This window comes from Cyphomyrmex costatus, unplaced genomic scaffold (genome assembly GCF_001594065.2).
Source record: "Cyphomyrmex costatus isolate MS0001 unplaced genomic scaffold, Ccosl1.0 scaffold67, whole genome shotgun sequence".
Classification (NCBI taxonomy): domain Eukaryota; kingdom Metazoa; phylum Arthropoda; class Insecta; order Hymenoptera; family Formicidae; genus Cyphomyrmex; species Cyphomyrmex costatus.
Window position 1 is genome coordinate 70,640 of NW_017280233.1, and position 17,385 is coordinate 88,024.

The 17,385-nt window shown below is 32.1% G+C and overlaps 1 protein-coding gene across 1 annotated transcript; it reads left to right on the forward strand.

Moving 5' to 3' along the window:
- The first annotated feature begins 11,293 nt into the window (after positions 1 to 11,293).
- Positions 11,294 to 15,767, forward strand: LOC108780077 (polynucleotide 5'-hydroxyl-kinase NOL9). The gene is given in 8 exon segments (XM_083287338.1): positions 11,294 to 11,393; positions 13,285 to 13,690; positions 13,692 to 13,989; positions 13,991 to 14,026; positions 14,098 to 14,288; positions 14,376 to 14,426; positions 14,499 to 14,698; positions 14,805 to 15,767. Coding segments are annotated over 8 exon segments (1,527 nt in total). The 3' UTR covers positions 15,050 to 15,767.
- Positions 15,768 to 17,385: the final 1,618 nt, after the last annotated feature.

Genomic DNA, 17,385 nt, shown 5'->3' on the forward strand with positions numbered 1-17,385 from the left:
GATTCCTTTGAAAAACGAGTTCTTTCAGCTGCAAATATGAAGAAGAGATATGTACTATGTAGAGATGAATTTTGATGACAAGTGTAAAAATGTGCGATTTTTAGTTTCAATTCTTTCTTCTATTTTCAATGTATAGAAACATTGCGATTCTTCAGTATCAGGGAACATTATTTGCAATAAATATGTTAATTGTTTACTATTATACATAGTTAACTATAAAACATACATAAATATATCGTTTAATTAATAAATTAATAAACAAATGGAGATCAATGACAAATAAATCTATATGTTATTATCATTTCCCAGTTACTGTTTCGAGGAAAGTGCACAAATTGAGAGAAACCGATTATCTATGTTCGTTTCAGGCAATTTCAGCTCTCAAATATTTTAAAGTATATCTTAAAGGTTTACAGTGTCTATATTAAAAAACGAAAAAAAAATCGATTTTGTGAAGCCCATGCTAAAAGCGAAAATACTTCCTTAAAATCCTTAAATCAATCGTCGATCGAATCTTCAATTAATTTGGTTAATTAAATCAATCGTTAATCGAATTACCTTTAATTAAATTGACTCACATCAATCGTTAATTAAATTACTTTCAATTCATTCTCCTCGAATCAATCGTCAATTAAACGACTTTCAATTAATTCCCTTCGAATCAATCGTCAATTAAATTACTTTCTATTAATTCCCTTCGAATCAATCGTCAATTAAATTACTTTCAATTAATTCTCCTTGAATCAATCGTCAATTAAAATACTTTCAATTAATTTCCCTCGAATCAATCGTTAATTAAACGACTTCCAATTAATTCTTCTTGAATCAATCGTCAATTAAAGAGTTTAGATTAAATTTGTTTCAATCAATTGTAAATTAAACGATATTTAATTGAATCTTCCCATATTAATTGTCAATTAAATGGTTTTTAATTACTTTGAACTTTTTTAATTATTTAATGAAAAATATTTAATTTATAATATGACCATCCCTGATTACGAAGACCTGACACAAACACAATAAATTGCACATGACGTTAACATTTCTCAAGCTAATGGAACAGATGCAACGAGACATAATATGCTAGTGGTCAATGATAATGTACCAATTGCTATTCAGTAAGTATATATAATCTTAATTATTTATCAATTAAGATAAAACGTAATAATTTGAAAATCATTTCAGAAATACTCAACGGAATCTTAAAGAGATAAAAAAATATCTTGAAAAAGAAATACCGTAACTATCCACTTTGGTTTTAATGATTTATATTTGCTGATTTATAATATTTATATATAATACTTATATACAACTAATTAATAGTACTGCTATTACTGCTATTAATATTGTTACTGCTGTAATAATCATAATTAAAAGATATATTAAGAAATATAATTATTAAGAAATTACATTTTGTTTCAGTTTGTTACACAAGAGGCTAGAGAATCTTGCTCGAGTGGTAAATCCCGTGAGACTTTGTTTGCCTCGCTGTCTACCTCTTCGGACTGTTGAACAAGTTGATCAATTCGAAACAATAGATGAAAAAGAGTATCGTGAAGTTGTAAGTTTGCAAATATATAAACAATATTTATCATGAATAAGCCATTTTCATTCTATGAACATTATAAAGATAGTGAAACTTTTTCAGAATTAAAAATAACAACTCGGAAATTATTTAAGGCTGTACAAAAAAGAAACCGAAAATTATAAACTATAAATGGAAACTATCAGATTTACACATTTACGTAAATTTTTGAGTTTGAGCCTTATATTACACAGAAACAATTAGAACGTAAAACTGATCGTATCTCGCCGCGCGTTTGTATTTGGTAATAAGCTAAGCGGATACGCGCTTTTTTTCGACAATCTTTAATAATTAATATGTCAACTATTGCGAAAATTGCAAAATGGTACACAGGACTTTTGACTTGATTTAGTTTGTTGTACCTGTATACCTACACACAATTGCTTTGTTAAAACTTATCAGACCCTCTGTAGATTCATAGATTTTCATATTTTAACATACATTTTCATGCACTTGATTTTGATCATTATTCTGAATGAATATTGTGTATCTATTTATTATATTATATATCTATTTGCAGGTTGGATATATGCAATATTTAGGTGGTTTCACTGCGCGGGATGCTATTTCCAATGCATTTAAGGATGCGATAACTGATGAACTATCGAGGCATTATACCTGGTTCGGGCTAGATGAAGAATCACATCCGATATGTAATACACAAATTGCAACAGCCATTTGAGGTATGTTTAATATGAATGACGAAATATTATAAATTATAGATTATTAGAAAAAAGCTGATAATTTATTTATTCTTTCTTTCATTCTTTCTACTGTAGAAGCTGTAGCAGCAAATGTTAATTTTGCGGCGCCTACTGATACAGAATTCAAACATGCTATGTCGGAGTGCCTTCGGTGTGCGAATTAGCGCCTACGCAATAATGCAAGACGAGGACCAGTACAACGAAGAAGATTAGTACGCATCCAACGAGAGGCAGATCGTCATGTTGACACGTCAGATAGTGCAGATGATTAACTTAATTGATATATATATATATATATATCTCAATATCTCAATATATACATATCTCAATAATCAAATATATATGTATAATATCTTAACGTTATCGATTAATATTGTCGTAGTTATAACAAGTAAAATGAGGAAAAAGAAGCATTGGTTTATAGTCAATATATTGATAGTCACTTCTTATTTTAAGATAATCTCAAGTAATGTTTTGAAATGCTAATGCGCGCGGTTCTCTTATTGGTTCATAACATCTTAAGACTGAACTTAAGACAATGTCAAATATAAGAATGAACTATGAATACCAGTCTAAGTATTTTAAGTTTAGACGTATTAATTGCACTTGCAAAAAAAACTTCTTTATTATTGGAATTCCAGGATTTTATCAACTCTTCTAACATTTTTTTTATATATCCTTCCTTTAATCAATATATAAATCATTCTTTTCATCGCTCTTATTTTTGTTCCGATATTTAATATTATACATCAATAATATATCAGTTATTTTTTTCGATGACATTTATATTTTAAACATTTTAGAAACAGAAATATAATAGTGATTAACAATTAATATTATAAGGAAAAGAAATTAAAGGAAGAGCATGTAGTAATAGTACATTGTGTAACGAGTGGGGGCTAGTGTTTACGGTGCGACGGGCACGAACGCACGAACGAAGCGAGTGCGTATTCGCGCCCGTGTCGCACTATAAACAATAAATCCCCACTCGTTACACATAGAATTTTTCATCACGCGTGCACGCAATACCGCAACGCTTTTGCGTGCGGGAAATATCCAATACCTCAAGCCGTTGAGTTATTTCTCTAACCCCATTTTTCTGCGCAAAAACGTTGCGGTATAGGCGCATTACAACGAGCACTTGTAATGAAAAATTCTATGTGTAACGAGTGGGGATTAATTTGTTTCTAACCGCCACTCGTTACACAATGTACTATTACTGTTTCTATGATTCTATAACGCTATTGTCGATCACATTCAACTACAATTCTCAAAATAGTGTTAAACATTCTCTAATTTAATAATTACGAAACGTTCGTTACAATATGTCGAACGCGATATTACGATTATAAAAACTGTATTTTCGTTCGAATAACTTGTCCTATGTATAATACCTATATGTAATTAGATATACTTGCAATTGATTATATGTATAATGTATAATTACAATTAATTTCATGTATTTAATACATATTCTAATAATTTATGTTCAATTTTGCGTTTTATAAATGTTAAACACACACTATAAAAAAATTTTTATAGTCTTATTTATTTTTATAGTCCTATTAATTTAAATTCACAAACATGCATGTATATACTAAGTGCAATTATTAAATAAATATGAGACGTGTTATACCATTGCGATATTTATTGAAATACGCAATAGTATAACACGTCTCATATTTATTTATTTAATAATTACACTTAGTATATACATTTAAAAATATTCCCGAATCATCCCTACTTCTTACATGACATAACATATGATGCTTAAAATACTTGCTACAAATTTGCTATAATCCCTAATAAAAAAAACACATGAGACGCTACCAACTTGCTATCATGTTGTTGCGTACTCGTCAGAGTATGGAGTAAGGATTTCAGACTATACATAAGTTGCTGGTAAGTTGCCGGCAAGTTGCTATCTGAAGTTGTTGTATCGCGAAGACATCAAGTTGCCAGCAAATGAAGACTCAGTTGCTACAATTCTGGTAGCAACACATGCTATTTGCTAGCAATATGCCGGCAACAAGACGAACACATCGCTATCTGAGATTTTATAATATTAAATTGAAAAATAACAAAGACTCTTTATATAAATAATAATCAATAACAATAAAAGGGTGAAGTAAGAGTTAAATTAAGATTAAAACTACGGAAATGTTGACATTTAATTTTAGACTAAGAATACAAAATTATTAAAAGAAATATGATTACTAAAAAGAAATCTACCTAAAATCTACTTAAATAATGATGTAATGACGATGTAACCAGTTTCGACTCTGAATAGAGTCCTCCCCAGACTTGTAAATAATATATTTGATGGATAAAATTATTAAAGTATTATAATATATATACATTATTATACATTTGCAATGTTGTATCATTACATACTTAAACCGAAACATATTAATTTTAAAATTTTATTGACTATTGTAGGTAAATCTTTTTTTCATTTTACTTTTACCTATAATTATATCATTACAAAACTTTTTTATATTAATACTTACAGACATAGTTAACAACGATATATATTACTTTAATAATTTTATCCGTCAAACATATTTACAAGTCTGAAGAGGACTCTATTCAAAACTGGTTACATCGTCATTACATCATTATTTAAGTAGATTTTAAATAGATTTCTTTTTGTAATCATATTTTTTAATAATTTTGTATTCTTAGTCTAAAATTAAATGTCAACATTTTCATAGTTTTAATCTTATTTTGACTCTTACTTTGCCCTTTTATTGTTATTGATTATTATTTTATAATATAATTTACTATATTCAAATACGATTTATGTGCAAAATAATCATACAATATAGTTAAATGAATACATATTATGGTCATTATGATCATAATGTTCGAGTTACTATATTTTATATAGTCAAAACTAGGGATGTAACGAATATTCACTTTCGCATCATTTTAGATTTTCGCTTTCGTTTTCGCTTTCGCATCTACTTAATTATGCGAATGTTTTAACGAAAGATTTTGTCCGGTCCGTGGAATTCGCAGCTTCACCGAGGGCACACTAGATGGTAGGAAAGTAGTTTACATTTCATTCGTTGGTTTGCCAATCTAAATAAGCCAATAAGTAATACTTATTCTTATTAGAATTAGTTATACTTTTATATTATATTCTTAAGTATATAATATAAAAGTATAACTAATTCTTAGAAGAATTTTATTTTATGTTGACTTATTAAAAAGTATATTGAGTTACTTTACTTAGAGTTATAGGAGTCAGTTTATTATTTTATGTATTTACGAGTTGCAATACAAGATTCAAGAATAAGAATATATTTTATTTTATTTTTATTTTATATAATTATAATTAATGTATTTTGTATTTTATTTGATTATTTAATTTAAAATAAATAATAGTCGTTCATATGCAAATACTAATTTACACATTTGCATTCATCTTTTTCAATCCATCATTCAATAATTTGAATAGGAATTAGCAATATTTTTTAAATATTATATATTATTTTTCGTGACTGTCAGTAATTGTGGCTGATTTAATCATTCAGCAGAAAAAAAGATCTTTCGCATTCGCATTCGCAAAAAAATTTTTTTTCTTTCGTTTTCGCATTCGCTTTCGCTATAACCACTTTCGTTACATCCCTAGTCAAAACAATTATTAATTTATGATAACAAGAAAGAAGGAAGCACAAAGCGAAGCCTATCGGTCAAAGCTAGATCAAGATGCTTATTATCATTATGTGTGAATTTATATACCGCGTATGTAGTTCTCTCAATCGCGTGCCGAACATTTTTTTCAGACTTACAACGCAACTCTAAATAACTACCGCGGTAATATCACTTTAGATAGATTGCCAATACAATCTAACAAATTTCGATGCTTATAGCATCTTATTAGATCTTAATAATATGTTGAAAGACATATGATATTCGTTAAATTTCTCGCAAGTGCTGAGATACAGGTATGTCTCTTTATATAGAGTCTCGATTTAATAACTTACACCGGCGTCTAAGGTAGACTCCCACTACATTACCTTACTGATGAGTCCAGTAGTGGAAGCCGGGACGAAACGCCAACTTGTGATATTCTTCGCAATCTTATTTTTCACAGATTTCAATTATCATTACTTTAATATTGAATTTTAATATATGTCTTTCAACATATTATTAAGATCTAATAAGATGCTATAAGCATCGAAATTTGTTAGATTGTATTGTCAATCTAACTAAAGTGATATTACCGCGGTAGTTATTTAGAGTTGCGTTGTAAGTCTGAAAAAAATGTTCGGCACGCGATTGAGAGAACTACATACGCGGTATATAAATTCACACATAATGATAATAAGCATCTTGATCTAGCTTTGACCGATAGGCTTCGCTTTGTGCTTCCTTCCTTCTTTCTTGTTATTGTTTAACAATGTACGGTCGTAAAATAAGATTCTATTATTTATTAATTTATGGTTGTTCCATCCATAGAATAACTATAAATTATAGTTAAATATTATGGTTGTTCCATCCATTTTTTTTCTCTCTGTGTAGTAACGAATTCACACGCATTATACAGAAGTACCCGAGCTTGACCGTTACGGCATGTTCTCATCGATATTTATGTTCATTATGTTTACCTTTTAGAGGACACACTCGACAAACATAGTTCTATCTTTATCATTTGTTGAATGTCAAGAATAGAACGATATTTGTCGAGTATGTCCTCTAAAAGGAAAGCTTACATAGATTGCGATGTAATATATTTGCAAGGAATATATTCATTACATTACCGCGCTCTCCTTTAAAGTGTAAGTTGAACGTTGGTGGATGAGATCAGATGAGATGGTGGTAAAAATGACTGCTGGAATCGGTCACGTCTTACCCGGACGAGCATTGTTCGTCTTCTTCCTCTTTTTCTTTAATTAATAGCTCCCGCTTCTCGAAATTGTAGAAAAAGGTTGATACCGCCAGATCACGTTTTGAGGGTTACAGAAAATCGAAAATGGTTCCCCGCTCAAACACCGGGCGCCTACATCACAACGTCACGCCGCAATAACACGCGTCAGGACGAACGACTCATCCAAATTCATGGAACAATCAAAAGGGGGAAGCTATGCACAGTCAAAATCGGCTTAACTCTCAAAAATATATGATTTTAAAAGCACTCGAACTGAGACACGTCCGTCGCGATCGCGTGATTCTCCGGATTTCAGAATTCAGAACTGAGCAATTAAACGTTCGTCTGATTTGTCTCGAACCACCGTCGTTCGAATAACTCAAGCGGCCAATCAGAGATCGCAACGTCATCACGCGTCACAACGGACAGGCGCACTCGTGCTGACTATTGCTGGATTCACACTGCATCCGATTTTCGTCGTACGACGACTCTGCAACCAATCAGAAGAATCGTATCATCGATGCGAAACAAAATTTTGTATTCTGAAGGTGCTTTTTCATGCGCAGCACGCTGCAGCAGCAATTCGTTACTATTGGTTAAGAATTTTATGTAAGCTAGACGACGCACTTCCGGCGCAAAATACATTTTGCCACAGTTCGTTGAAGTTGAACCGAACGAACAGCAAACAGCAAGCGGCAAAATCGAGAAAGCGTACAATATGTCCGTCGTTTCATTATGAAAATATTATTTATTGCAATAAATATTAGGAAAATAAACGAAAAATGGCTTCGGATGAGGTACGGATACATGTTCGTAAATTAGATCATTTTATACTTTATCACAAATTTGAAAAAGTAAAGTGTAAAGTATAAAATGATCTAATTTACAAACATTCGTACCTTATCCGAAGCCATTCTTCGTTTATTTTCCTAATATTTATTGCAATAAATAATATTTTCATAATGAAACGACGGACATATTGTACGTTTTCTCGATTTTGCCGCTTGCTGCTTGTTGTTCGTTCGGTTCAACTTCAACGAACTGCGGCAAAATGTATTTTGCGCCGGAAGTGCGTCATTTAGCTTACATAAAATTCTTAACCAATAGTAACGAATTGCTGCTGCAGCGTGCTGCGCATGAAAAAGTACCTTGAGGGTGCAGTCACATAGAGTCAGAAATAGCGGAACGGGAACAACAACGGAAAAGGCAAATGGAAGGGGTTAACCAATCAGAGCAATTCCGTTTCGTTATTTCGTAACTGGGTTCACATGATGAGAAAAATATTGACGGAAACGAACGAAATAACCTCAATGGTCGCGTTCAGCAGACTCAACAGTTTTACAACTGTTTTATGATTCTTTGCTGAGATAGGACTATTCCTTTAGATCTAAAATTATAATCCAATCAGCGAGACGAATCATAAAACGGTTGCAAAACTGTTGAGTCTGCTGAACGCAGCCAATGAGCTTATCACAGCAATCCGTCAGTATGGTAAAGTATTTATTGTAGTATATATGCAAAATATTGGATATTTTAACAATTAATACATATTTGTATATGTTATTAATTGTAAGATGTATTAATTCATAAATAACAAACTCCTATAAATCAATTTTCTTTCCAAGTTAATTTATGTTATTAAGAACAATTAAAATGTAGTTATTGTGGTTGGTGCTTGAAAGAATGCCAAAAATTACAAATAAATTAGTATTTTTAATATTATTAATACTATATTATATATAAATATATATATAATATATATACCTATATAACAATAACTATACATTTAATAACAATAATTACAATAACTACACAATAACTACATTTTAATTGTTCCTAATAACAAATATATATACATATATATGTATTAATTGTTAAAATATCTCCAATATTTTGCATATATACTACAATAAATACTTTACTATGCTGACGGATTGCTGTGATAAGCTCATTGAAGTTATTTCGTTCGTTTCCGTCAATATTTTTCTCATCATGTGAAACCCGGTTACGAAATAACGTAACGGAATTGCTCTGATTGGATAACCCCTTCCAATTGCCTTTTCCGTTGTTGTTCCGTTCCGCTATTTCTGACTCCATGTGATTGCACCCTGATTGGTTGCAGAGTCGTCGTACGACGAAAATCGGATGCAGTGTGAGGGTGCTGTCCCATGATACGGAAATTACACCGGAACGGAACAGTGAGACCAATCAGATCTCTGCAATCATTACTCTACTTTCCTTTCTACGATTGTGATTGGTCTCACTGTTCCGTTCCGGTGTAATTTCCGTATCATGGGACAGCACCCTGAATCTAATATATGCCGCATCCGGATTCCGGCAGGAGTCTGGCATGCGCCTGGCTCCTGATTGGTCACCGCATGCGTTGCCGCTGCTCACCGTACTTGATACGCGTATTAACTAGTAATTTTCTATTAAATAACCTTAATTTCAGCAATGTATTTAAAGAATAATGTGTTAAATTAGTAAAATATGCATCAAAATAATTAATTAAATACACATATCGGCCCGTATTCAGAACGCGCTTTTAACTCTGAAATTCTATAGTATACGTGACGTAAACTATGGCCTGGTTTACATCGTGCACTTGATACGCGTAGAGGCCTAGAAAACAGAAATGCGTCACTGAAGGATATGGCTTGATTGGCTGTCCAAATATACGGTCAAAATCTCGCTAGAAATGTTTTGAAGCGTTTGATTAACCAATTAGAAGAAATAATTTTACAAATTGACCAATCAAGAAACGCTTCAAAGCATTTGTAGCATCGTGTTGACCGTACCCTAAATCACGTGATCAGAGAGCCATTTTAATTCACTATTGCATCTAATAGATATAGTTTTATAACATATGTACATATATATATAGAGAGAAAAATTTAGACAATACAATGTCGAAGTGCAATGAACAACTATTATTATGGTATAAGTATTCTTATTTGTGTGAATATTTAATATCGGACTTAACCTAACCTAATCTAATCTTTCTACCTTTTGCATCAACTGTCATCAGCTTATTGGTCAAGAGCACTTATATTGAATTAAAATGGCGATGGTTACCTAACCCAACCGACGCAATATCGCATCTCTGTTTTCTAGGCCTCTAGTAGTGGCAACTCGAACGCACCCCAAGATAATTCAATAGAAAGTTACTGGTTAGTACTCGTATCAATTGCACAATGTAAACTAGGCCATGGAGTCTTAAGCGGGGAGCACAGACTTTTGCATAACGCATAAAGCATGTGCATAAGGAATTTCATTGGTCCATTTTCTTATGCATGAGTCAATGGACCAATCAAATTCTTTATGTATATGGTTTATGTAAAAGTCTGTGCTCCCCGCTTTAAGGTGCGTTCTGTTTCTGTCACGATGCGCATAATGCATCGTTTATCTTTGTTGCTCACCAAATGTTACACAAGGACATCATGCCATCGACATCTAAAATGGACCGCTGATGGTAATGGTGGAGGTAGAAAGACGAGTAGAGTAAGAGGCAGAAATAATATCATCGTTCTCTCTTTCTCTGTTTACTGATAACTACTAATTACTATTGGTTGTCGTTAATCCAACAACCAATCAGGCTTCAGTAAACAGAAAAAGAACGATCATATTATTTCTGCCTCTCACTCTACTCATCTTTCTACCCCCACCACTACCATCAGCAGTCCATTTGCTGGATTCACACTGCATCCGATTTTCGTCGTACATACGACGACTCTGCAACCAATCAGAAAACAAAATTTTGCTTCGTATCGATGATACGATTTTTCTGATTGGTTGCAGAGTCGTCGTATGACGAAAATCCGATGCAGTGTGAATCCAGCAATTCTATATGTCGATGGTCTCTAGTATAGATTAGAGCATGGTATAAACACAAGGGTATGCTCATCCGGTGGACGAATTTAGAAAGCCTTTGCGCATCACTCAGTTTACGTCACATTCGGCTACTTTCGGATGCTTTCGGAAGCTTTCGGACTCTGAGTGCCAATGAAGTATAGGCTGCCGTATTTATGATATTCGTTAAAGCGGTAAAGTAAGCAAGAGTTTTTATTCAAAATAATGGCTGTTTGTGCAGTAAAAGTCTGCAATAATTATTATCGAAAAACGGTAAGAATGAAAGAAGAGGAAATAAAATATTTCAGGTTTCCTAAAGACCCTGAAATTGCTGCAAAATGGATCGAAGTGTGCGAGGAAAATGTAAATTTAACGCATGGTAAGATTGAAATATTGCATATTAACGCATAAACAAATTGATAGTGTAAATGTAAATAACTAATCTGGTTAGGTTAACTTTTTACAATCAAACAAAAATATCACGAAACTCTTGGTGAAAATTTGTCAGAATTTTTACATGAATTAAAACGCTTTCAGAAGTATTGAGAAAGAATACACTTTTTCTTATAATTTTTTATTATATGTGAATTCGTATAAACATTCGTATAAACAAATCTAGATTTTAAATTCTTTATTAAAAATATTTTTAAATTATATGAAAAATTTTCACCAAGAGCACTGACAATTTCATCGATTAATACTATTGTACAATTCCACCTTATTTATTTATGTATTTATTTATGCTGAAACAATAGAGGATAATAATAAGGGCAACTCTGAGAGTCAACGAAACATTACAAATTAAATTTTCCTGTATATAAAAATTTTGAATTTAATTAAATTTCGTATGCATACATGACATGTTTCGGCTCCTTGATTGAGCCTTCTTCAAATGTAATGATTATCAAAATTTCTTAATAAATATAGTCATTACTTGTATTATATATACACGTTATACTTATTATATTACATATTAGTTATTATATACACACATATACTTGCAATTGTTTTTTTTATTAATTTCATCGTCCATTCCTCAAAAATAAGTTACAAAAGAATCTTAAATTATCATTATATGTATATATTTTTTTTGTAAAGAGAGCACAATGAAAGTTTCTTGATAATTGCGTATTTCTACAATAAATAATGTGAATTGCTTTTCAAGAAAAGTATTAATTGTTACTAAAAGTGTAAAATCACCTTCCTTTATATAAATTATTTCACAATTTATATAATGGAAGATGATTTCTTTTTTATTTTTTGAAATTATTTGTGATACGTATTAGAATAAATTATTTGAATTTAGCGACGAGAAATCACGTTTTTAAAGTCAATCTTATTAGAAAATACCGTAATTCAATACTGTATGTACAAGTACTAAGCAAATGCATTATGAATTTGCCGCTTAATGTGACGTACACTGAGTGACATTTCTGATTGGTTGTCTGGAACTATCATGCGCGTGAGCATACCCTTGTCTTTATACCATGGATTAGAGTACATACCATGAAGGAAGATATAAGGAGACTCCACTCGGTCTCGCCAGTCTACAAGACATGAACCCATTTTAGGTTTCGAGTTCCGTTTCCGATTCTCGACACTCGCAGCGCTCGTGAATTTAGTAGTGCTGCGCATAATGAGTGCGAATAAGAGAAATGATCGTTTCTCTTACTCGCACTCATCAGAATCGGAAGCTGAACTCGAAACCTAAAATGGGTCCACTTTTATTTTACGGAGTGGAGTCTCCTTATATCTTACTTCCTGCCTATAATGAGAGTATGGCATAGACTTCATATACTACTAGACTGCTAACTCCCTTAATACAAGCTTGTAAAAAGTGGACCCTAAAATTTATAATGATCCTGCGCATGCGTTACAAACTACACCGAAGGAATGTAATATGGCTGTGTCCTGCGCTGATTGCGATTGATTGCGATATTGCGAGATAGCCGTATTGTAGCCGTAGATAAATGTTAAGAAGACTCCCTTCACCTTAACTTGTGATAAAAATATACTCAATTGATGTGGTTTTGCATGAAACGAAAGAATCTGGCAGAAAAAAGTGTCGTTCTGCTTCGCGAACCGAGATATTAAGCGTTAAAGTTGACAACCATGTAGGTTAGTACATCTGTCACAGCTACGAAATTCATTACTTTAAAAATAAATTTACTTTAATGCTTAATATCTCGGTTCGCGAGGCAGAGCGACACTTTTTTCTGCCAGATTCTTTCGTTTTATGCAAAAACGCGTCGAATAAGCCTAATTTTATCGATTTTTGAGAGGAGCGGGGTATTCTTTAACTTTACCTACCCTCTTTTTAGATACCCACTTCTCATACTTCAAATTGTTCCCGAAGGTGACGAATCCTCACTATTTTTCATGGACAGATCCTAGACGAGCCGAGATAATACTACAAGCGAAACTGTGCCTTGAGCAATACAATTTTAAATATAAACGTTTGATTATCAGTCCCTATATCACAGATATTGCAGAGAAGATGCTGAATCACTGGCGCGAGAATGAATGGTCTTGCACGCTGATCGCTGGTGGTAAAAGCGTCGGCAAGTCCACCAGTATACGATGTTTGATCAACAGTTTGTTGGCCACGTCGAAGAAAGTAGTTTTGATAGATGTAGATCCTGGACAGGCAGAGTGTACACCGCCCGGTTGCATCTCGTAGCTTGATCGAGGAACCATTGATGGGACCGAATTTCACACATCTAAAGACACCGATTTACCAACTGTTTATTGATGATGTAGACGTTACCCGATGCATCACGCGTTATCTGGAAGGCATTAAGATGTTGATCAAGAAATTGAAAGAGTGTCCCATTCTGTCTCGTTTGCCTATTGTAGTGAACACAATGGGTTTTCCAAAGAGTCTTGGTTGGAATATTGTAATCTTCACAATATAATTGATTAGGCCCTCAATCATCCTACAGATTGTGTCGTCAAAAAAAAAGAATAATTATGACGACACACATTCTCAGTGCGGAAGTTGTAAACAAATAGGTAATATACAACTTTTTTAAATAAATATGTATTGTTGAATAATCAATTCCTAAAAAAAAGACGTTTAACAGGAATGTTCGTGGACATTTTGCGATGAGACATTCATCGATTGGAATAGACCATGTGAGCACGACTTTTGCATGATCTACTCCGAGGTGGAGATAGCGCGAAAGAATGAGTTTAACATTGAACCATATCAAAGACGTGAACTTTTGATGTTATCTTATCTTAGCAGTATTGTGCACAACAAAAATGATTCCATGTAAGCTTCATAATTATATACTTTACATTGTTTCATGTTTTATACAAGAAAACATCATAATTTTAATTTCAACGTTTGTTATTTCAGCCAGTGCAACACAGAACTTTCATTCAATATTAACGAAGTAGTGCCGTATATGTCAGTATCTTATTGGCATGTGAATATTGAATAATGATGAACATACATGAATATCTTGATATGTATTTACAGGGCATCATTTTCTTCCTTATGCATTATACCTCAACGATTATTTGGAATACCAGCATCACATGCCTTAAATGTCATAAATGGTAACATTGTAGCGCTATGCGGTATAGATTTAACAAAGGAATCTCCAGAAAAGTCCATAGATATCTCCAATTTTCAAGTATTGACGCAAAGATCTCCTTTATGTACATGCTACGGGTTTGGTAAGTAGTGATACTTTTGCGTGAACTTTTTTAACAAATATTTCCGAATAGTTTTTAAATGTATAAAGAAAATATACCTGTCTTTCTTTCTTGTATTATTGTATAGGCATAATTCGAGGTATCGATATGGAACGACAGGAAGTATTTATAATTACTCCGTTACCGATATCAATCATGCAATACGTTAACTGCTTGGTGGGTTGTATGCCTGTTCCTCCGACATTGCTGAAGTTGCATCAAGGTGCTCCTTATGTTGGAGGAAATGCAACATTGCCAACGAGTCGTGAACCTCGTAGAGGATACTTTAGGATGAGATATCAAAACAAAAATAAGTCAAGTAAATCAGAATGAATCATATTACATGCGCGCTGATATATATTTTTGATAAATGCTTGTTAATTTAAGGGGGCAATTCAGTAAAATTTTTTACATTTCTTTTTGAAAAATTGATTCTTACAAATATGCTCTTAAAATATTTTCATGAAATTCGAAGTATTTCTCGAGTTACGTGAATAGCGGCGCACAATGCTGAGATGTAATTTTTTGCATACCTACGTTTCATTTTATAGAGGTGTTGAAATCATCCGAAATATTTTATTTATCTGTTAATCAGACTATCGGCTACAGAATCATCAATTTTTACTATGTGTCTTGCGAAATGCGTTATACGAAAGCGGAAAAAATCGATGTGATTTTCATCTATGGTGATCTATATATTTCGCAAGACACGCACTTCGATCGATAGATAAATTCAAACTGATCAGTAAATATGGATAATTCTACGTACGATTCAATGTTTATTTACATACCATGATACACTTGAACGATTAGCGGTATACCAAGTAGAAAAGACACGAAATTATTCGAGGAGTGCTTTGAAACAATTTATTTTCCATTATTGACCTTGTGTAACCTTGAATGACTTTCAGTTATTCGTCTTGAAATGCTCTATCAGAATGTAAATAAAAAAAACACATTTGACCTTTGCCTATCCTTTACGCCTCCACTTAAAAAATTGACATTACATTACGTGCCCCTCGAAACCAAGCAACTTTTGTTTGATATATTTTTTCTTCTATTGTTAAAAACAAGCGAGTTTTATTCAGGTGATCTGTTTTAAATGCCTTACCTTGTATTCTGACATACAAAAATTCTTAAAGTGTCTTTAAAGCGTGCCCAATTGATGTATCATTTAATATATTTTTTCTCAAACTTATAATTACTTTAAAAAACTTATACCTTACTTGATAAAGATGAACTCTTTTATAGGTCTTTACTCTGTTTTACCCCCTTAAACAAAATAAGAATGTTTCACAGACTGTACTATATTTTCAGACGTAATAGTTTATTTTGTACAGTTGATGATTATATTATTTTGTTTTAAAGTGTTAAAGGAATTAAAGGTATTATATTTTTCTATATATTTATATCAATTTCTGTGTCATGCTAAGATAACTCTCCTGAGAAGTAAAATAGATGTAAATTTTCTGATTGTACGTATGTGTGTGTGTGTGTGTGTGTGTATATATACAGGATATGATTGTTAATTATATGTCCATACTTTACAGAAATGAACGTAGCGCTTAAAAGAAGAAAATGATATCACAATTAATAAAGACTAAATAACCTATTATATATATCCTTTCCTTGTTTTAATCACTAGAATGTTCATGCAATTAAAAATAAAATAATAATATCACGAATATTGACATTTATTAAGAATCATAACTGTATATATAAAAAAATTATGTGCTATACAATTTGATATAGTGTCCTAAAAAGGTAGGGACCCCTGAATATCTCGGGAAATATAAGTTTAATAGAAAAGTGTTTCAAACAAAGGTGGGGTAGGCTTTAAAAAGGCTTCACCAATTTGGCGTCACCAAAATCAGTAAATAGATCCTTTTAATGTAACTTTTGTCTGAAATACTTTTTTATAAAATTTATATTTTTTGAGATATTTAGATGTCTCTCACTTTTTCAGAACGTTCAGTATATATTAAGATTCATTACATATATTAGGCCCGTATTCAGAACGCGTTTACAACGATGTTAATGCTCGTGCTATTGTTTGCGTTACGCATACTACAGAATTTTAGAGTTAAAAGCACGCTTTTGTCAATAAAAACACATTCTAAATACGGATCATTAAATATCAAGGAACTAGAGATGCATCGAATGTCCGTAAAATATTCGGTATCCGACATTTTTTTTACTGTCCAACCAGATATCATTAATATCTGATGATATATCGGTTGAAATTTTATATTGATAGTTTAGAGCAAAAAATTATTTTGGATCGGACTACGTATGTCTTATATATTTTTGGACGCTGAAAACGATACCGCAAACGAAAATATTCCAGCACGTCAGATTTCCAAGATAATTAAGGTTTAATACTTAAAAAATCGTTTTTTTTACCATTTGCGATATTTTAAATTTTTTTTTATAAAGAAGTTTAAACATTAGCTTGAAATTTCGATCAGGAGTCATGAATGTATTGTTCATTCCCTATAAAATGCATTCTGTTATATGTGCATGTGGATTAATTTCTTAAGGTCACGTTTTGATAACTGTATCTTAATACTCTTATACACAGAATGATGAGACTAATCCACTGGTGTAATGAAAATATATGCATAGTTGCTTTAAAAAAAAAATATAAAACATCTCTCTCTCTCTCTCTC